The 21,543-nt window shown below is 41.2% G+C and overlaps 1 protein-coding gene across 3 annotated transcripts in view; it reads left to right on the top strand.

Annotated features, from left to right (window-relative positions):
• The window catches only part of MIDEAS (mitotic deacetylase associated SANT domain protein), a 62,610-nt gene extending 43,945 nt beyond the window's left edge, over positions 1–18,665 (top strand). For all 3 annotated transcript variants that reach the window (XM_069784327.1, XM_069784326.1, XM_069784328.1), the window contains exons 6-13: positions 4,347–4,489; positions 5,471–5,574; positions 6,971–7,046; positions 8,225–8,313; positions 9,450–9,599; positions 9,804–9,980; positions 10,376–10,575; positions 11,833–18,665. In XM_069784327.1, coding sequence (XP_069640428.1) covers positions 4,347–4,489; positions 5,471–5,574; positions 6,971–7,046; positions 8,225–8,313; positions 9,450–9,599; positions 9,804–9,980; positions 10,376–10,575; positions 11,833–12,049 — 1,156 coding nt within the window. In that variant the 3' untranslated portion in view covers positions 12,050–18,665. The remainder of the gene's footprint in view (positions 1–4,346; positions 4,490–5,470; positions 5,575–6,970; positions 7,047–8,224; positions 8,314–9,449; positions 9,600–9,803; positions 9,981–10,375; positions 10,576–11,832) is intronic.
• The last annotated feature ends 2,878 nt before the right edge of the window (positions 18,666–21,543 follow it).

The raw sequence follows: 21,543 nt of genomic DNA, 5'->3' as shown, positions 1-21,543 counted from the left end.
GTGTATCCTGTAACATTTGAGATATTTAACTCTCTCCAAATAAATACCAGGCAGCTTCTACTTTTTCTTCCAAAATAGCTTATATTTTTAAAAGTGACCTGAACATTTGCTGTCAATTTATTTTCTCTTGCCCTTTTTCCATTCTGCCTTCCTGTTTGAAGCTGAGTTTTCTGCACTTTTGGCAGCAGGCTATCCTGAATAAATGTTGCAATTGTGAACGAACCTAGATTATTCTTGTCACCTTTGCAAATCCCTTCCACGCTGAGCCCATTCGTGGAAATAAGCACATTTGGTGTTGTCTAAATCTGTTTTGAAAATGGCTTAATTGATCTTTTTGTTGTTGGTTCATTTCACGCTACTCTAGGGGAACCTCTTCTTGAACAGATATTTTTTGTTCCCCTCACCAGGTCTTGATCTTTGACCTCCACGGTGCAATTGTCTTTGGCTGTTGTGTCTGTTGGTTTAAATTGCTGAAATTAATGACATGAAGTTAGCTGCAATTTTAGTTGTGTGTGAAAATTTTCAAATTTGTAGCTGGAAATTTTGAACCATAATATAGTAATGCAAGTTCATTTCCTGTTGCCAAAAGGGAGTTATGTGCAAAGAGTTGTCTTGCTGTCATCTTAAGTCTTACTGAATAGATGCTTACACATGTAGATAGCTTTAACTTTTAGCGAAGATAAACTAGCAAACTGGTGTCATTGTGTGTTGTTGAAGTAATCAGTATGCTGCTCTAAAGCTAGTTTGTACAGCACAGTTGTGGTCAGTTCTGTAGATGTACCTTCTATAAAGGAAATATAGCATGAAGCACCTTTTTTTTTTTTTAAAGAAAAAAATGTTTGCTTTGTAGTCTTGACTGTCAGAAGTTGACTATAACTTCTGATTACCTGATATGGCGTTCTTAATTGCTTGTGCTTTGCTAGACTTCCTGCTAATGCTTTTCAAAAGGTCATTTAATTGCAGAGATTTGGAATAGGAAATGTGATAATGAAGCTTAATTCTTCTATTTGTGAAGTAGTACAATAGGCAGCTGGTGTCACAGATCTTTGTGTCCTACTGGTTTTGCAGTTCAGTTGCTTCAAAGTCTTAAAGTCACCCCTCAGCCTTCAGTATAGCTGTGGTGATGCACCAATTCAATTGCCTTCCCAATCCACAGCTTCAGTTCTGAGTGTTAACAATGCTCAGTTGTATACCAGGGTGTCCCAAGAGCACCATTGGTGCTTACAGGGCAAGAACTTTTGCTGTACTGAAATCTAGACTTCATCAGTAAAGGAATCATGGAATAATATAGCTTGAAATGGACCTCTAGAGGTCATCTGGTCTGAGCCTCAGCTCAGAGCAGGCCAAATTAGATCAGGTTGCTCAGGTTAACTCTTGCAGCAGAAATCTGGTTTTATTTGGGCATTGCAGGTACAAGGTCTAATTTTTAGGCTTTTCTAGACCAGGGACACCATATTCTAAGTTTAGTTTCAAGATAAAGTAACTTCTGATAGCCTTTTAAGAAGGCCTGCATTCTTTCCCTCCAGCTTTTCCAGTTACCTCTCTCCCTCTCACAGATGACGCCAGAGAAGTCTGTATCTTGGGGCACAAAATCTCCCAAATTTCCCAATGCAGTAACAGCCTTTTTATCTGTTTCCAGTTGACAGCAAAGTGTCAGTTCCCAGCAGTCATCCCTTCTAGAGTGGATCATAATCCATACCCCTTTCCTCCCCTGTGAAACTGCGTGCCATAACAATAAGAAGGACTAATCACAGTGAGCAGAAGACTCCACATTAACATCATTCTGTAGTCCATCGGAGTGTGCTGAAAGAAGGATTTATCAGGGTGTTTGTCTTGCTTTGTTTTTTAGCAAGGTCTTCTCAGTCTTGCATCAAATCTCTTGCTTTTTATTTTTGGGCTGGATTGTGCTGTTTCTGTCCAAGATAATCACGACAGGTGAAGGGAAAATGGAAGACTATGTAGTGTTGTAGATTTAATAGACTTTTGCACCTGTAAAACACAAAGCCAAACTTTGAGGTTTTCTTGGGGTTCTTCATTCTCTGTGCAGGTTCCACTTCTCACGTGCATTTGAAATTGAATCAATTTTGAGAAGCAGATCCTGAAACAGTTACAACTGGGCATCGGAGATTAGACATTTTCAACTGGTTTAGTTCTCCCCTGCCCATGATGTGAGATGTGTAATGTCCCTGTTGCTTTACCTTCAGCAAGTATTGGAGATAGTGTTTTGGGGAAGATGTCAGATAGTATATGGCAGCTGTCTAAAACTTTCCTGCTACATTCGTCATGCTGGATGTCATCTTGTTGTCACCTACTGGAAGGAAGTTAGCATCAGTCTGTGCATCTAGCAGATTCTGCTTGTCCAAGTAGGAATCTCACCCTGTCAATGTCAAGCTGCTGCTGAATGGGTGGATGAAGTCAGAACAAGTGTGTAGGGTAGTTGCCTTCTGCATCTCTTTGTTTATAGATACATGAATTGTAAACCATTCCTCTCAAGTGTGAGGAAGTAGATCTGGATCTGCTATAGATGCAAAAGAAATAGTTTGTAAAATCTTTTTTAGTGTCTGTTAGAAATCAGACATCTGTTTTCAATGCAGGCTTTTTCAGCTCATGACATCTCATGATGCAGATGCTTACTGACAATACCGAACTGATGTATTAGGCAGAAAAAAGGGAATGAAAGCGTTTCCTTCTTCCCCTTCCATAAAAGAAAGTGATACCCTCTTCCTTCCCTTTGATACCACAGTCTTCTAGGACTTCAAAACATCCTACTAGAACATTTGCTAGTGTATCTCTGGGTTTTTGTATGGTTTATATGTGTTATTTCAAGGCCTCCCCTCCAGACTCTTGCTTTCATAATGGACGTGCATGTGTCATTTCAGAACAGCAGAGGACCAAAAAAGTCTGGAGGCCAGCATTTCTCAGATGTTTTCGTTACTATTCCTTATTGTACTAGATCATGCTTTTTCTCTGGTAATTGTGTTTCCCCTTATGCTGGGGGGGAACCAAGCCAAGACTTGAGAATTATAGCAAACCTTGCCCTGGGCAGGAAGTTTTACCTTTTTTCTAATGAAGCAACTCCAGAGTTTAATCATCTTGTGGGCACTGCCTGATCTACTCTCTCACAAAAAAAAAGCTTATTTCTCCATCCTTTATTCCAGGAGCTACCGGTATGGTGCTAGTTGACTGACATCTGAAAAAGGAACATTTTTGCATTAAGCATAGATATCTTATTTCAGAATAGGAGATTTTCATTATATTCTAAGTGGTCTGAGCAGCAGGTGTTCTCAAATATCTTGGTGTTTTGATATCTTGTTTTTCTGAAGGGTCTTTTTGCTAGCTTAGCTTGGACATTTCTTTTGCTCTTTCTTCCGGACCTCTGAATTGCATGCATAGTTGTTGCATTACTTAGTGTAAAGTTAGTCCGAGGACAACTTTCTGAGTTTGTGTAGCTACTGCTGTGTCTCCGCGTATTTTGCTGTTGAGTAAGAGATGTAGAGACAAAGGACATCCATGCTCTCACTGTTTGCTGTGCTATTGGTGCAGACCTCCAAGTCTAGTAGAGCAGTCTTTCAGTGGTGGTCCTTAACCTACCCCTGTGCACAAAGTCGTGTTTGCTAGTATAGAGTAGAATCTCTGCGGATGGTCACTTGACTTAAAGCAAGTGTAGAGCTCAGTGGATTGCATGTTGTGAAAAATGTGTCTGCTAATTCAGAGTCTAAAAGTATGAGATTGTTGATAAAAGAATGGGACTTGGTTTTGATACAGAATGAGCAATACAGCTTTCATTGTTTTATATTTTTTATTTCAGTTGTTAGAAATAGTTTCAAGAAGATACTAGCTTGTGTCGAGATCCTAAAGGACCAAACTTTGAGATCAATCCTGTTTTGAATGGGGAGTGGGACCTCATAGCCTCCAGAAGTCCTTTTCAACCTAAATAACGCTATGATTCTGTAGTTGTGACTGGCAAAACATTAATACTAAAACAGGCTCACCTATCTTATGGACAAGAAGCAGGCTTGCTGTAAGAGAAGTCTGTGTGACGGCTACTCAAAAAGTGATGATTATTGAAAGCTCATAACTGTTATTTGAGCAGTTATTAGGGGATCCTAATTTAAATGCAATTTCAACCGTTGTTGATAAGAAAATGGAAACTGGTAGTGGATGTAAAACCTCTCACCTTTTGAGTCATACTTATTAATGTAACCTACAACACTTGAAAGCTGTTCATGTTATATGCAAGAGGCTGCTGCATTTCAATTTCTTTGTAATTAATGCTTCTAGCAGAGACAGAGACTTTCTGGATATTGTAAAGGGAGCCTGACTGTTACTTCTTACCTTTTCGGCAGGCGAATTAATGTAGGAACTCGCTTTCAAGCAGAAATCCCATCACTCCAAGACATATCTCTGGCAGCAGTTGATGAACATAAAGCAGAGCTGGTGTGGCAGCCGTGGGGTGACCTGGAAACCAACAAAGTCACCCAAGAGAATGGTAAGAACGTGAAAGGCTGGTAAATTGGACTCAGTTGTCACGGTTGTTGTAGGGATAACCATGTATCTACTGTAGGCATAATTTAAAATCTCTCAGAGCTGCTAGTCAAGTGACATATTTGAGTGGTCTTGAAAGCAGTTTTAGGAGTAAAACTTGATTATCAGGTTGTGTGTGGCGGGTGGGAGGTTGATAGGATTGGGTTTTTTCATTGAGATAAAATGGGACCATTTGTTATGGTCAGGCAAAGAGCAGCCTTTTGCTCAGTGAAGCTTCCTTGTCTTTGTTAACATTTGAACACCACATGCACTCAACTTCCGTATTTTCAAGGGGTGTTCTAGACAAAAGATTTTGGAAAAAAACAAGTTGTTAGACGGAAGTCAGGATGAGGAAGCAGGAGTTGTGGCTGCTAGTCGCAGATTTGGGGAGCTGTCTGCTGTTGGGGCACATGGGTTGTGGCAGTATAAATCCTGAAGGAAAGAGGAAGTGGGCAGGCTTGGAAGAAACCTTTCTAATGAGAGAGAAAAAAGGGTATGGTAAAATGGAAATTCACAATATAAGGGGCAGGGGGATTCAGGAAATCTCTGAGTTGAAGGGAGATGGGAAGACGTTATAGGAGGGAGGAGATTTGCAAGAAACTCCATGTGTAAATAATGCTGCATGCAGAGTAATGCTGCGTGGCCTTGCGGTCTAAAGAGGCTTTACTGGGCTCCAGTGTGACCATGTGCCTGATCTCATCCCCTCAGGGGAAACGTTTCTCATCAAAAGCCTGGACTTAGCCAGTTCTCCAAAACTCAGCCGAGTTAAAGCCGAGTCGTGTCTGAATTTGACCCAGATAAATTTGCAAGGACATTCAACTTCTTTGAGAGTTTTACTTTCTGTTATGTCTAGCCCTGCTTCAAAAGAGCTAATTAATGATGTGAATCCTGTAGGAAACTCTGTTTTAATCTTATCTGAATTTGTTTGATACCTTTGTGGAAATAGTGGAAAACCTGCTAGCTGCTGCCTGTTCAAGCATTTTTCCTGGGGCTGGAACCAACCAGGAGCTGGCGCTGCATTTCTTACATGAGGCAAAGGGAAGCATTCTGGTGAGTCTTCTCAGCTTTTCACCTTGATGTGGGGAAAGATATTAATGAAGGCCTGGTAACCTGTCATTCCTGAGAGGAGAGCCTTGCAAACTCCTTTCTATGCACCTGGCTCCCACTGTTTAGTGTCCCTTAGATGTCCCTAAAGTGGGTTCTGCCTGATGTACAGTGCCATGTTCACCTACTATCTTGCTTATTTCCCGCTTCAACATATTTGGCTTTTTAACAAACAGACTTGGCAGTCTACCATGGCGAGTGAGCTGAGGCTACTAAATGAATCTTAAATTATGTCTTCCTGGGAAGATGACCAGATTGGAAGGAAAAATAAGGTGCTGGGGCTGAAGCTGAGACATAAAGTGCAGTGTCTTGCTCCTCTTACTTTTGGCAGATCCATTTAACTTCTCTGTGCATGTCTATAGAACGGCTGTGCTGCTAATTTTATGTCAGTATTGTAAGACATGATACACTTTCATAAATGCCCTTTGACACCCCTGGGAGGTAATATCAAAGAGCAGAGTGTAGCATATGGCACAGGGTTGTCATCCTTTTGTAGTTCTATGATTGATTTAACCTGGCATAAATCAGCCCTGTGGTCAGGAGTATCCCACACTTTTGCCTGGCTGCTTGTTTCCTGTTCTCTGTAGTGCACCAGCACTGACACTTGTGAGACTGTATTGACTTGCACTGCAGAAGAGAACAAATAAAAAATAATTTTTGTGTGTATGTGTTAGGTTTCTGCTAGATAAGTTCCCAGAACCAGCCCACCATTGTGAATGCTGTTGCTGGCATTCAGGAGGAGCGGGGCTGCCCCTGGCAGCAGGAGGTTACTGTTAAGGTGGTTTAAACTGCTAATGGAAGCATGACTCCATTCTCTCTTTCCTGTTAAGTTTGAAAGCACTTCCAGTTTAAATGCAAAGTAAAAAGCCGTTTGAGAGGGTTTTTTCTTTATGTGGAATATTTGCATCACATGACTGCGGTTTTATTTTGAAATATTGCTTAGTTGAGTGAGATAAGATCACAATAACTTGGATGTTTAAGACAGACATCATTTAGGGCAGTGTTTTTGGATGTGAGTATGTAACTTAGGCCTTCAGTAAATGAGAGGAAACTGCTGCATGGTCTCTGTCTATGGAATTAACTCTCCCAATACCATGGTGGTAGTGTTGGAAAGTGTCAGTTCTCAGAGACATGAAGAGGTGCTGAGAAGTTACCACTTGCCTTTGGTACCCAAGACTCAGTGAATAGTCAAGAATGTGATTTTTAAAGTTGTCACAAATGTTGAATTGTGCTATGGTTCTTTTCAGTTAGCTTGCCGGAAAGGAGAGTATTAACAATTGCCAGATCCTTGTTTTAAATACCCCAAACACTAAATTAATTATTTTATTTGTGTTTATCTTAGGGAGCTTTGACCAAACTGCTATTGAAGACGCCAGTACGATCGCCTACCCACCCTTTGGCAGATTATCACTACACAGGTTTGTTAACCAGAATAACTCTGTGCTTCCTGTCTATCATAAAGGATTTTTTCTATCCTTTTCTGCTCTTTTGGGGAACTCTAACATTACAATAAGATTAAAAGACCACTCTTCTCTCTGGTAAATCAAGTGATGGCTTGCCAAGAATTCTGCCCAAGCAAATTATGACACTTAAAATGTAAAACCACTGCCTCTCTCAGAACACGTGCATGTGTGTATTTGCACATGTGTGTGTTCTGATTTCCTTTATGGGGAAAAGGGAACGTGATTTCTTAGACTAAGCCACAGAGAATGCAGAAAGATAGCTAGTACGTACAAGAAAGGCTGTGGTAACCTCAGAACCACAGCCTCTCTGGCATGGATTTCCAGGGTGGAGTTAAGAGAAGGTTTTATGGGAAGAGTTTTCAAGCTTGCTGAAGAAAGCTCAGCCAACTATTGATGCCTGTCAATGTTTCTGCAAAATTTTAAATGCTGTGAACTGCCTTTGTAGTCTTGTACCTAACTAGAAGATAGTCAGCTGTGTGACACTAACTTCAGTGATCTAGAGTGACCCTAGCCACCTGAAAGACCTGCTGTAAGGTGATAGAGATCTAATAGCTGGCGCCACAAAGCATAGAAATTACATTTCTTCATTATTACACACTCCTACTATAATGGCTGGGAAATGTTACTTAAGTAATATCTTTAAGGCAGGAAGAGATTCCAAAATGTGTTTATTATTAGAGGCAAGAGTGCTAGGATAGTAGGAATATTTGAGATGTAATAAATCTTCAAGTACAGTGGATTGCTGCTGAAAGAGAAGATCTGTTCTCCTGCCCCACCATTTCCCTTGTGTAAAATCTAGTGACTGGGCGACCACAAAGTGTGCCTATTCACCTTGCTGTTTTGTTGGAAAACATCTTAGTTCATCTAATTGACTGGTTTTTGTGAGCTGTACTGAGTTAACCTGTGGTGATGAGTACTAGATTTAACACAAAGAAGTGATGAGAGCTGAAGTCAAGCAGTGCAGGGTGGGGGGGCTAACAGCAGTCTGCAGTTATACTGGATTAGATGTGATGAGAGACTGCACCCTTGCATGTGTGTATTGGTCTTATTTAAGACAAACATGAAGAAAAAATATGTAGAAGAATAAACATTTGAAATTGCAAGAGCTTCTGTTACAACTTTTTTTCCTACAGGATCAGACAAGTGGAAAGTTGCTGAAAAAAAACTTTTCAACAAAGGCATTGCAATCTACAAGAAAGACTTTTTCTTGGTCCAAAAGCTTGTAAGTCACTTTTTTTTCATGACAGCAATGATACTTTCTTACACATTTGTTGAGCATTTAATACAGGAAGTTCAATCTTGATTTTTCTGAAGCCTCAGTATTTAAGTCCCACACTCAAAAGATTTCAGAGAAATTTTGTCATCCAGCACAGCATAAAATCTCAGTAGAAAGCTAGAACAATAGTGCTTGTTTTGGCGCTCTTGTTTACTTAACCCTTGTATTTAGTGCATTACTTCCATTAGTCTACACTGCAGATATCACTTCTAAAGGAGGTATTTATAGAGCACTAGTAATGTTCCAGTACAGCTTAAATGGCTTGCTTATAAAACTAAATAGAAACACATCCTTGCTACTGATGAAAAGGACCAAAGGATATGTGAATGATGTATCCTTTAGGATCTCTTTTTTCCAGTTTTCTGAGACAATGATAATAAAAATGATTGCTTCCATCTGTTTTCATGAGGTATGATACGTCAATGGGGGCGGGGGAAATCGCTGAAGGAGAGGGCAAAACCAGGAGCTGCATACATATTTCCTGAATAAATTCCCAAAAGGCATTTAAGTTGCAAAAGCCCAGAAGCTAAGAATATGTTCCAAAACTTACAGAAAAAGCACTGATAGAGAATATGTAGATGGTCACAGGTCTGTACTGATAATTGTCTACCACCATATGTGTATGAAATGCATGTGGCCAAAATGGGAAAGGGCTGCTAACCTTCCTTTCCATTTTTGGATCGGTATTCTGGTCTAATCTTCTCTGAAGTGCTGCTGGAAAATAAAGTTCCCCCATAAAACTGAAAGGCTGCTCTCGACAGCTCAGTTGGAACATTTTAGAGGCTAAGAGGTGCATTAAGCTTACAAAGTACCAGGTTCTGTCACCTTTATGTTGACCAGCTTTTCTTTGGAAAGGTGGTCCTGTAGTTCTCAGTGAATAATAGTGGCAATAGGGGATGAGCTGTGGGATGCGGCATGTGGCGAATATGACACAGAAGAGAAGGCTTTTAACCACAGTTGTAGTGGAATGGAGACTACTGAGGAAAGAAAAATACAAAATTTATTTATTGCACCTTTAGTAATTATTTATAAGCTTTCTTAAACCATGTAATCCATTGGACTTTTATGTTTTTTAACACCAGATAAAAACCAAAACAGTGGCTCAGTGTGTGGAATTCTACTACACATACAAGAAACAGGTGAAAATTGGTCGGAATGGGACCTTAATCTTTGGGGACATTGATGTTGCAAATGAGAGATCTATGAAAGATGAAGCTGAAGTTGACATCAAGGTAATTTCCTAAATTTCTCTCACCTCTTTTGGGCTGTGGTGTGAAGTTTGATTTTGTGTGTTGTCTCATTTGCTGCTAAAATCAAAAGCAGAAATAATCTGGCCAGTGTGGACAAGTCCAGACTCATAAACTTGTGTCCTGTGTCACATAATGACATTTACTTACAGGCACCAACATTAACAGTTCCTTTATCTTCTGGTGAAGAGTTCCCATAGGTTTGCACGTGTTCTTCCTCCCAGAAGGGACATTTACAGTGAAGAACAGGGGCATGTGGAGGAGGAGGAAGAGGAGGAAGAAGAGGAGGCAGAGGAGGGGTTGGATAACAGAAGGAAGAGCACAGTTCCTCTCAGAGATGAACAGACACTACAAGATGATGTAATAGTAAGTGCTGCATTGTCCATGTTGTACTTTTGATGCCACCTTCACTCTGCAACTAGTTTAGAAAATACCAGGTAGGCAGTTCCAGATGTAAAAAGTTTCTACCTCTAACTTCTCCCAGAGCAAGAGACTGAGCTGAGGTAGCTTAGAGTATTACTAGCAACCAGACTCTGTGCTGTGGTGGGAGAACTGGGAAGGGGAAAAAACCCGATATAGTTCTTTGTGATTGGTGCACACATAGGACCATGATGAGAAATGTCCTGAAAATATCCTGGAGACTTTCTCATTAAATAAAACCTTGGTCTGGAATAAATGAAGCACAGGAGCTCAGCCATTGTTTTCCTTCTGATGGTGGGTTTAAGTTTCAGTTTGCCTTAAATGTTCCCCTCTCTCCAAAGGCCAGTGATGCCAATATGAGGAGTCAAGAGGCAGCGGTCACAGGCAGAATTGGAAGGAAGCCAAGGGAGACAACAGTGAAGCCTCGAAAGCATATTACTGCTCCAGTGCAGAGGAGGCGGCGGAAACAGAAGATAAAATCAGATGCTACCAGTAAAACTCAGAACACAGAAAACACATTTCCATGTAAAAAATGTGGCAGGTAAGAGCAACTCTGCTTCCAGCAATAGTCACAGAATTGCAGTAGGGCTTCTCCTATGGAAGCTTATTCTGAAATAAGCTTTCCTTCTGTCCATTTAGGCCAGAGACACTGACAATAATTCTAATGACTTATTACCCCACTAATACTCGCAGATTAGGGATTTTTTACATTTATTGGTATTAAGATACTACTACTTAATAACCTGCTGCTGACTGGTTTTCCTCAAATGGAGTGAGACACCACCTGCATTTCAACTGTGTGCAGTGGGTACACAGTTCATCTGGTTAAACTTGCACCCATCTTTTGTATCTGTAAAATACATTTGTCTTTCCTCACATGGTTCTAGTAGTTTTTGTAAGTATGTTGCCAATAGATTCATAAATGTCAAGAAAATTCAGTTCCCTACATAAATTGCTTACTCTTAAAACAATTGAGAGTCTTGTAATACCAGTGGTTATCCCTTTATTTAAAAAAGGCATCAAGCTAGGGGCTAGCAAGAAAATGCAACCTCTGTCTAGTTACCTCACCAGGGCTGTTGACAGATTCTTGCTGTGGTGGGTACTTAGCTGGCCCTGCCAAGGTACCCTGTCTCTGTGCCCTCAGGGAGCACGTGGCATTGGAAAGGGCAGTGCTGTGAGAAGTCAGGCAGTTAGGATTTGGTCCTGGCCACTGGCAAAGGAGAAATAGGCAAGGATTCTTAATGGTGTCTAAACTTTTCTTGTGGCATTTAGTGCAAAATCCAAATGGTTAATGGTGAAAGATGTGGAGAGATACACCATAGAAGTTGAAGGTCAGGAGGAAAAACCTCAAGTGTTTCTAGCTGTGTGGACAAGGCTCAGCAGTGGCATTTGGCCTTTGTTCACCTCCATGTTTATTGTCTTTTTGCAGCATAGGGGGGATGCCGAAAGACCAGGGCCCTGCCTTGTTAAGCAGCATGTGCATATTTCAGATACCAGCACTGCAACTCTGAATTTAGAAAATTTTAAGAGCCGAATGAGAGATGAGAGGAAATGGCCATATTAAGAAACAAGACGAGGGGTTTGAGGGTGCTCAGGATCTCCTGCTAGCATTCCACCTAGTGCTGGCACATGCCAAGTCAGAAGTGGTGTTTGCTGTAAATGCTGTATTGCAGTGCCAACGTGGGTTCCTGTCCTGAGGCTCACAAACTTGAGGCTGGAGCAGCAGAAGCTCTTTTGGAGAATTAATGAAGGAGGCTGTAGGAGAGGCCAATGCTAACGTACATGTGTGCTTCCTCAGGGTATTCTACAAGGTGAAGAGCCGCAGTGCTCACATGAAAAGCCATGCGGAGCAGGAAAAGAAGGCAGCTGCACTGAAGCAGCAAGAGAAAGAGGCGGCAGCAGCAGCGGCAGCAGCAGCAGCCCACAGCCTGGCCCAGCAGGAAGAGAGCAGCGAGAGTGGGAGCAGCAGCAGTGGAAGCAGCAGTGTGAGCTCAGACGAAGATGGAGAAATATAGCAGCAGACCAGAAGTGGAGGGAGAAGCAAGGCTGGACCCAACCTCCCTCTTGGTGGTCTCACTTTTTTTGCTTGCACTTTTCTTACCTGAACCATTAGGTCTCAGTTTCAGTGCTGCCATTTTCTCATGCCACATGTTCCACTTCACCTTGCCAGTACAGACCAAGCTGGAATGGTGGATGAAAAGCTTTGTTTCAACTTGGATTTTTTTTTTAAAAAAAAAAACAAGTAAGATTTCTATTCTATTTATAATGATACCTGAGGTACATAATAGAACAATGTCACCTGCAGTGGAAGTAAGTTCTCTCTCAGGTCAGTCAGACCTTTCTTTTTGTGCTTGTCAGGAAATCATGATAACAGGACTCTTGGATATAAAGGTTTCCAGACTGGAGCAAGAAAATGATGCTCTGCTCTGAGCTAAGTGTATCCAGTTACTGTGACACTGGTGATTTCTAGATATTTCCTTTCTCAGAAAGTTCTCCTTCCTGTTACACTTCCCTGCCTTCCTTTCTGAGCATTTATTCAGGCAGCCAACAAGTTTTGTGGAAAGATGGCGTGCACTTTTGGCCTCTGCTTCACAAAAATGAAAAGTGGGATGAGCAAGACACTTTTCTTCCTTTTCAGAGGAAGTTTTATTTTTCAAAAGGAAACCTGAGGTGATTTCTTTTATGCCATTAAGAATGCAGCAATGGATACAAAAATATATCCTGTGGAATTAGAATAGCCACAGGCCTTGCGGGTTTTCTCATCTTGGAAAACAAAATAGTCTGCCTTTGATTAACTTTACAGAAAGTAGTCTGGGCTTCACAAGTGCAATTTTAAATGAAAACTGCTGGTTTTGACTTTGCATAAATGGGAGCAAGTTTGTTTAGTGAAAATGAACCAAGACCTTCTCGTGCACTGGATTGTGTGTGCCTCAGAGGTGGGAGGAATGGACTCTCATCTCCAGCAGTGATCCCTCTGTGAATGGCTTTAACCTCTCAACACATCCATTTCTTTCTTGTGGCAACCCTCATTTATTCCTTGAAATTGCCATCGTCAGGAGCTTGTATGGTGGGGCCTAGTTTCCCAAATACTTCCTGTCAGACAGTATGTACATGCAGGAGAAGCTTGTCACTTATTTCCAGACCAGTGGCTGGACAGCACTGCCTGCTGGGTTGTCCTGCTGTGAGCCACGCTCTTTGCTGAAAGGCTGACTCTTCCTTCAGAACTGACAACATGCTAATAGCCCAAAAAGTCTAGCCACCAAAAGCCTGCTGGTGAAAGAGAGTTAAGAAGTAGTAATGTGGTCCAGGTGACACAGATGTTAGATTTGCACAGGATTGTTTTGTACATCTTTGTAGCCCACATTTATCATTATTTTGTAAAGATGCAAAGAATCGGATCACTTCCTTGTGCTTCACAGCTGGTCAGTCCCAGTCCGCACCCCGGCTGCCCAGCTCCTTCCCTGCAGCCAGTCCTTAGAAGCAGCACTGATCCCCCAGCTTCCTGGGTGCTGGCACTGTGTCAGATCGCATGTGCGCTGCTCCGGTGGTGCAATACCGAAGGAGCTGATCGTTCCTGCATTCCCAAGCAGGGATCTTGCGGGGGTTGCTGCATGTGAACTACAGAGTGTTCCTGACTGGCTGATTTTTTAAAATCTTGACCCTTCAAGCTGTTAGATAAATTCCAGGTTAACTGTGGAAAGTGGCTCTAACTCCAGTGTGTGATCTGGCAATCTTTTTCTGCCCCATGGTTTTATGCAACCATGATTGCTTCACTCTCTGAGTCTGGGAGGCTGCATGCTTGCTTTGACATATATATGCCTTTGGGTAGAATCATTTTTCTTAATAGCAGAAACAGTTATTACTCTTACAAAATAAGTAGAACTATCATTAAGGACTGAAAAAGTGTCAACATTGAAAAAAGTGCATTTAAGTGTTCAATTTTCTGCCAAGGTTGTGTTTTTCATTCCTAACGAAATTAGGTTTCCTTTCAGCATTTAGATAACTGTTCCATGTCCCTACATGCACAGGTCTTGTTGACTAACTAGGCTGTGGGAGCAGATGGCATGTCATGAACTGTTAAAATCATTCAAAAACTGCGAAGAACTAAAAGCTACTAATCTTTAAAAAGCAGCTTAAGCAAATTGGTCTTCCTATTAAGAGTTTCAATGTTGGTTGTTATCTTCTTCCTTTTGTAAATTGGAGAAAATGCTTGTCTACCATTATCCTAGGGCTCTTACAGAGAACAGAAGGTTTAGCACACTGTGCCAGGACAGACAGCAGGTGAAGCAGCTGGACCTCATGGTCCACTTGTAGTACTGGGATTAATTCCAGTAAAAAACAGTGATGCAATTAAAGCTCTGAAGTATGTTTCTGGGAAGCTGCCAATAGTTTCCGGATCTTGAGAACTCCAGGGCAACAGTTTAGAAACAAGCAGGGCTTGTGAGTATATCTAGAAAGGATTTAAGTAATGTAGATATTGTTATAGTGTTGTAACGAATGTATTTGCCTGGTATACCAGTGTTGCAGCAGCAGAACAGTCTACAGTTACTTAACAGAGACTGCAAAGGCCTAGAAACACATAACAAAGAAATGGAGATGGAGGTGGAACTGGCACACATTGAGAAACATGGCAAAAATGAAGATTTTTGGGGGCGGAGGTGTGTGATTTTTTTGGTTGGTTTGGGTTTTTGGTTTTGTTTTGGTTTTTTTTGTTTTTTTTTTAGATTGGAGAGATCTGATTAAACTTGAGAACTAAAATAAGGTTAATCAAACTGTCTTAGGAAAATGCTTTTACTGTCCATGCTAAAACAGTGCAAAATCAATCAGCATGTAATCCCTTAGGGAAAAACAAAGACTGTTCATATTGGGACAAACCAAAGCTCTGTCTAGCTCCAGGTCTTGTTTCTGACAGAGATCAGGAGCAGATGTTTAGTAAGAAGCGAGGGACAGTATGGACTAGCAGGTATAGTTCCAGCTAGAAAATAGGATGCTAAACTAGAAGAACTTACGTGTGTTCTCCAGTAAGGCAAATCTGCAGCAGGGTTGTTGTGGTTTAACCCCAGCCAGCAGCTAAGCACCACGCAGCTGCTCACTCACTCCCCTCCCACCCAGTGGGATGGGGGAGAGAATCGGAAGAAGGTAAAACTTGTGGGTTGAGATAAGAACAGTTTAATAGAACAGAGAGGAAGAAACTAATAATGATGATAATAATAATAAAATGACAATAATAATAATAATAGTAATAAAATGATTGGAATATACAAGTGATGCACAATGCAGTTGCTCACCACTCGCTGACTGATGTCCAGTTAGTTCCCAAGCAGCGATTTGCCCCCCAGGCCACCTCCCCCCACTCTACATACTGGTCATGACATCCCATGGTATGGAATAGCCCTTTGGCCAGTTTGGGTCAGCTGCCCTGGCTGTGTCCCCTCCCAACTTCTTGTGCCCCTCCAGCCTTCTTGCTGGCTGGGCATGAGAAGCTGAAAAATCCTTGACTTGGTCTAAACACTACTTAGCAACAACTGAAAACATCAGTGTGTTATCAACATTCTTCTCATACCTAACTCAAAAAACATAGCACTATACCAGCTACTAAGAAGACAATTAACTGTGTCCCAGCCAAAACCAGGACAGGGGTTTGTGCTGAAATGTACTGTTCTCCTTATGGGCATAAAATTGGGATGTTTCTCTGCCTTTTACTTTTCTGCTCTGTATATCACCTGCATTTACTCTAGTATTTTTAGTGTCTGGAAGTATGTCTGGGTGATAATGAGAAAACATTTAGTCATGACCCACAGGAGTTTTCAAGCCTGAAGTAGTTTTAGATATGGCATAGCAAATTATGGTGACAACTGAACAGATGAAATGTACTACAAAGATTTAGGGAGCAAATAATGAGATTGCTTTAAATACCAATTTAATCTTCTTTCAGATATGATGATGCTTGAATGCAAGCATTATTATAGTCTTCCAAAGACCAGATCTTTCACTGATTCTCCCTATTTTAGGAAATTGTTATAAGAGTAATTTTTCCTCTCATCAAGGATAAGCCATTGAGGTGCTGATAAGAACATATCAGAGATTTTCTTCAGTTGCACAAAAATGGTGTGTATATTACACGCTGAACCCAGTACTGGTTGTTTTTCTCCCACCCTGCTGCAGTAGAAGTAGAAGAGAACAGGAAGATTTGATAACAGTGAGGTCTGTCACTGGAAGGAAATAAGATAAGGGCTTTTTCTGAGGATAACCCCTAAAAGCTGTGGGTTAGCATGGCTGACCAAAATCAGGTAAATGTTCCAAGTAAGTGACATCAAATGGAAATGTTTCTGAGCATGTTTACATATTGCTGGTAGCCACCAGAAGACCTCTTTTCTGTCATGGTAATAAGTAAAAATGCTCCTCTGAATGTATTGTTTAAAAATGAACAAGCAAAACTAAACCTGCTGCCCACTTGCTTGTGGTAGGAGTTTGGAATTGATCCTGCATCTGAATTAGATCCTGCCTACTAGCAAAATTTGGCAGAGAATTGTTTCAAAAAAACTCAAACTAACCAACCCCCAATTGCTGTGAACAAAGCATTTGAACTGAATTTGTCTAATCTGGAATGAATCTGTTACTCTTCTTGGGGAGGGGGTGGGGGGGGAAATAACTTGAGTGGCTCTTTACTGCAGCACAGTGTTAATTTAAGGCTGTGTTGTTCCAATTATGATTTAAAAAAAAAATCTTGTCTATGTTCTGTTGATTCGTCCAGTTTAAAACGCTGTGCTCATTATCTTCCATCACTTAAAGGCCTGTTTACTGAAACCCATTTAGTATAAGGGTTTGCTGTTAATGTAGAAAAAAGGCAGCATATGCTCAGTCATTGAGTTTGAACAAGGCGTCTCTTTGCTTTAGCTGTCTTTTCTACAGGAACAAAGATTTATAGACTGCAATTCTGTAAACATGTACTAACAGTGTGAGATCAGACTTCAGGTGGTCATATACCCAGTAGTCAGGTGGCTGTATTTCAAAACCATTACCTATTTGAGTCTTGATGCCAGCATTGGGCATTGTGGAGATGCAGTGACAGATCACACTTTGCTCCGATCGCATACTTCTGCCTGCATTGTCTGCCCTTTACAGATAGATTCAGTCTTTCAGGTTTGTGATCTGCATGGGATAGCATCTCAGTTTTGTAAGACTGTTTGTATATAATTACTAGATATATGCATGCAGTTGTGATGCATATCTGATATAGCTACAGGTGTTTTGCAGTCTAGCTGCAAGAACAACGCTGCATTTTAATTTATTTGATATTTTTCCATTTACTGATACAGGTAATGGATCTGAGAGAACTCAACTCTGTAAGTTGAAGGCCTACCAAATTTCAATTGACTGTGCAGGACTGTGGCGTTTTGCTAGCTAGGACCAGGTAGGAATATAGCTGTTTAAAGGCAGGGCAAAGATAGAAATTTTAAAGCTTAAAGTGACTCATCTATTAATCCCATACTAGACATGTAATGTGAAGTCCAAAATAGCTAAAAAATATCCTCTGGTTTATCAAACTGGGGCTTTTGGTCATTTTTATTATTGCAACAAGCTTAGATTAAAATCAACATTAAAAAAAAATGTTTCCTAAAACACAAAGAGTGAGCTTTCTCACTCTCAGCAGTTACACACTTCTTAATTCTCTTTCAGGCAGTGGACTAGGAAGTTCCTATATATACATACCCTATTTTAAAAGAAATGGGAGTAGGGAGGACTGTAGCCATGTAAGTCTTGTCTGCTTTTGTACAATGGCACTTTTAGTCCAATGATTACCTCTGCGAGAAACCTTATTCTAAACCACATTTTCCCACACAAACTTTCTCCCTGATTATCTTCTGATGTATGTCTGAAAGTTTATAAAGCTTTAAATAGAGACAGAGAAGCAGTGTCTACAAATCATGTTTTGATTTTTGTGGGGGTGAGTTTCTATGTAAATTCATCACTTGGGTTCAGCTGCTTTACTTGCCCTCATTCTCTCCTGTGTCAAATGTTAGGAAGACACAAACTTTAAATCCCCAGCTGTCTAAGGATTTTTCTTTCCAAGACTAGGACAGCTGAGCCTGAAAAAAACCCTTAACTTCTCCAGGTTAGAAGACAACATATATTTTTATAGAAATGTAACTGTATATTTTAAAAAAGTTTCCTGCAGCTTCTCCACATGTATTTTTCCCCTTGTAGTTCAGATTTGATATAAACTTTTTTGTGTTCATTCTTTTTATGTTCTGTTTTTAAATTTGTAGTCAAAGCTTTGGTGTACTGTACAGGAGCAGTCAGCCTTTGTAATTACTGTATAAATGCTTTATAATAAAGTATATTACTTTTATTTTAACAAGTGAGCAAACACTTCCTTTTGTGTGTTTGCTGCCTAGGGCACCTTTTAAAAGACTGTTACATGTTTAAAATGTACATATATAAATATATTTACCTGTTGCTGTACAGTTGATAGACTGGACTGAATTTATTTTTTGTGTGCTTTTTTATAAAATATTAATACACTAAAGGAAATCTTGCTGATGTGATTGTAATGTACTATGTAACTTATTTACTTAATATCCTCTATATATCTAAAAAACCTTTTATTAAATGAGGTTTAAAAAAATAGTTTCATAGCTGAGTTTTTTGATGGTATGAGGGAGTGCCTGGGGGGTTCGGGGTGGATAGCGACTGTGATGCATTCATGCAAAGGAGGCATTTGTGAGTCCTTTTAGCTAGTCTGCTCTCTAATCATACCCACCTCTGTATTTTCCATAGCAATCCTCAAGGCTGTTTCTCAGTGTAAACTTCTCCCTGAATACACCAGCCTGCAATGCGTTTTATGTCTTATGTCCAAGAAAATAACTGGCAGGTGCAGCTCCAGTTGCTTTACAGAAGTGTTGATGGTGTGTGTGTCCCACTCCAAGCTGAGCACCTTCCCAGAATGCCAGGTAACAACCATGAAAATGTGTTAGAAATTCACGGGCAATGGTTCTAGGTCTGCTTTGCTGTCAGTAAGGCCAGCTAGATTCTGACACTACCTCAAACCAGCTACAAAAACAGTGGGCAGAGCAAAGGCAGCACGGAGTAACTTAGTACGTGAGGGGCCTGTATCAAATCTGAATTCCTGGATGGCTGTGGCTGGGACAAGAAGTAGAGACTGAAGTAAATCTAGAGCTGCTGCAAAAAGAGTTAACATTTTCCTGCTGTTTAGTAGTTAGAATCATAGAATTGTTTAGGTTGGAAAAGACCTTTAAGATCATAAAGTCCAACTGTTAACCTAGCACTGCCAAATCCACCACTAAACCATGTCCCTAAGCACCACGTCTACACATCTTTTAAATACCTCCAGGGATGGTGACTCAACCACTTCCCTGGGCAGCCTGTTCCAATGCTTGACAACCCTTTCGGTGAAGAAATTTTTCTAATAGTCAATCTAGACCTCCCCTGGTGCAACTTGAGGCTGTTCCTTCTTTTCCTCTGACTTGTTACTTGGGAGAAGACACCAACGCCCACCTTGCTACAACCCCCCTTCAGGTAGTTGTAGAGAGCGGTAAGGTCTCCCCTCAGCCTCCTTTTCTCCAGGCTGAACAACCCCAGTTCCCTCAGCCACTCCTCATAGGGCTTGTGCTCTAGACCCTCCACCAGCTTCGTTGCCCTTCTCTGGACATGCTCCAGCCACGAGCAGCCAGTTTCTCCAGGAAAATGCTGTGGGAAATGGTGTCAAAGGCTTTACTAAAGTCCAGGTAAACAACATCCACAGCCTTTCCCTCATCCACTAGGCGGGTCACCTTGTCACAGAAGGAGATCAGGTCAGTCAGGCAGGACCTGCCTTTCACAAACCCCTGCTGACTGGGCCTGATCCCCTGGTTGCCCTGTACGTGCCGTGTGATGGCACTCGGGATGATCTGCTCCATAACCTTCCCTGGCACCCAGGTCAGGCTGACAGGCCTGCAGTTCCCCGGATCCTCCTTCCAGCCCTTCCTGTAGGTGGGCGTCACATTAGCTAACTCCCAGTCAACTGGGACCTCCCCGGTTAGCCAGGACTGCTGATAAATGACTGAAAGTGGCTTGGTGAGCACTTCCACCGGCTCCCTCAGCACCCTTGGGTGGATCCCATCCAGCCCCATACACTTGTGTGTGTGTAAGTGGTGGTAGCAGGTCACTAACCGTTTCCCCTCGGATTATGGGGGCTTCATTCTGCTCCCTGTCTTCCAGCTCAGGGGCTGGGTACCCCAAGAACAACTGGTCCTACTATTGAAGACTGAGGCAAAGGTGGCATTAAGTACCTCAGCCTTTTCCTCATCCTTTGTCACTAGGTTTCCACCTGCATCCAATAAAGGATGGAGATTCTCCTTAGCCCACCTTTTGTTGCTAATGTATTTATAGAAACTTTAAAAATTGTCTTTTACAGCAGTAGCCAGATTAAGTTCTAGTTGGGCATTGGCCCTTCTAATTTTCTCCCTGAATAACTTCATGACATCCTCGTGGTCCTCCTGAGTTGCCTGCCCCTTCTTCCAAGGTCGAATCTGCTGGTTGTAGAAACAATGACTCCAGTTGTAAACCATATTGCATCATATTTTCAATGGTAGAGTTTAAAAAAAGTTTTAGTCAATACTGTCTTAAAGGCACTGTTCTGTTACCTGAATCTAGGGGCGGGGGGGCGGTTAAAACATATTTTGTTATACAGTGCTCATCTCATTTCCTCTGGCAGTAGTTGGATCTCTTGCTGTGGATTTTAAGTATTAATATGTTTCCTTCTGTTTTGATAGTTAATGCTTTTTAGTTAACGAGCCTGCATAAGTGTTCCTCATACCTCTGGACATGAAGTCTTTACAAGCTGCAACTGTTTCACTATATAAAGCAGATGGTAGAAACGTGTATAGTCTTGACTGGCCTCCTGCTGGATTTCAGTTAGAATCTAAAGCAGCACACCCATTTTATTTTTAGCTGTTAATTTATGCTGACAAATTTTCATTTCAGTATTCTTGGCAATGCTGTCAGGAGAAAGACTCAGCCCAAGACATTAAAATGCTCTTTTTTCAGCTCAGTGTGGAAGCCCTTGCTTTAATTTACTCCTGTAAATGTGGCTGTTGATCAGCAATAGCATTTGGAGAAGTAAGTGGTATTTTTGCTTGGTGGGCAGAAGAGACAGGGAACACCAAAGCCTTCACTTCGGGTAGCAGAGCAAGACTTTGTGTAAGGCTTTAAAGAATGTCATTGCCTCCCTGTCAAAACCAACCGGCAAAAGTGCTAAAGGTTGACTACTTTGTACTAAAACTGAAATGATGCAAACAAACTTCTGATGATCAAAAAAGTCAAAAGTTTTGGGCATTTTGTTTTTCATCTTTTTTTAATTGGTGGATCCAAGCCCAAGCTTCTGGAAGTTATTTCAGCTACTGAAAAAGACCTTATAAAGCATTTTAGTGATTAGAAAGCTTTGAGTTAGTGGTATTGTGAGGAATTCTGCAGTAATTCCCTATATGTTTTTTTAAATAGCATTACA

This window comes from Haliaeetus albicilla, chromosome 5 (genome assembly GCF_947461875.1).
Source record: "Haliaeetus albicilla chromosome 5, bHalAlb1.1, whole genome shotgun sequence".
NCBI classification, from domain to species: domain Eukaryota; kingdom Metazoa; phylum Chordata; class Aves; order Accipitriformes; family Accipitridae; genus Haliaeetus; species Haliaeetus albicilla.
The sequence above is the reverse complement of the archived record's forward strand: the minus strand, read 5'-3'. Positions and strand labels throughout refer to the sequence as shown.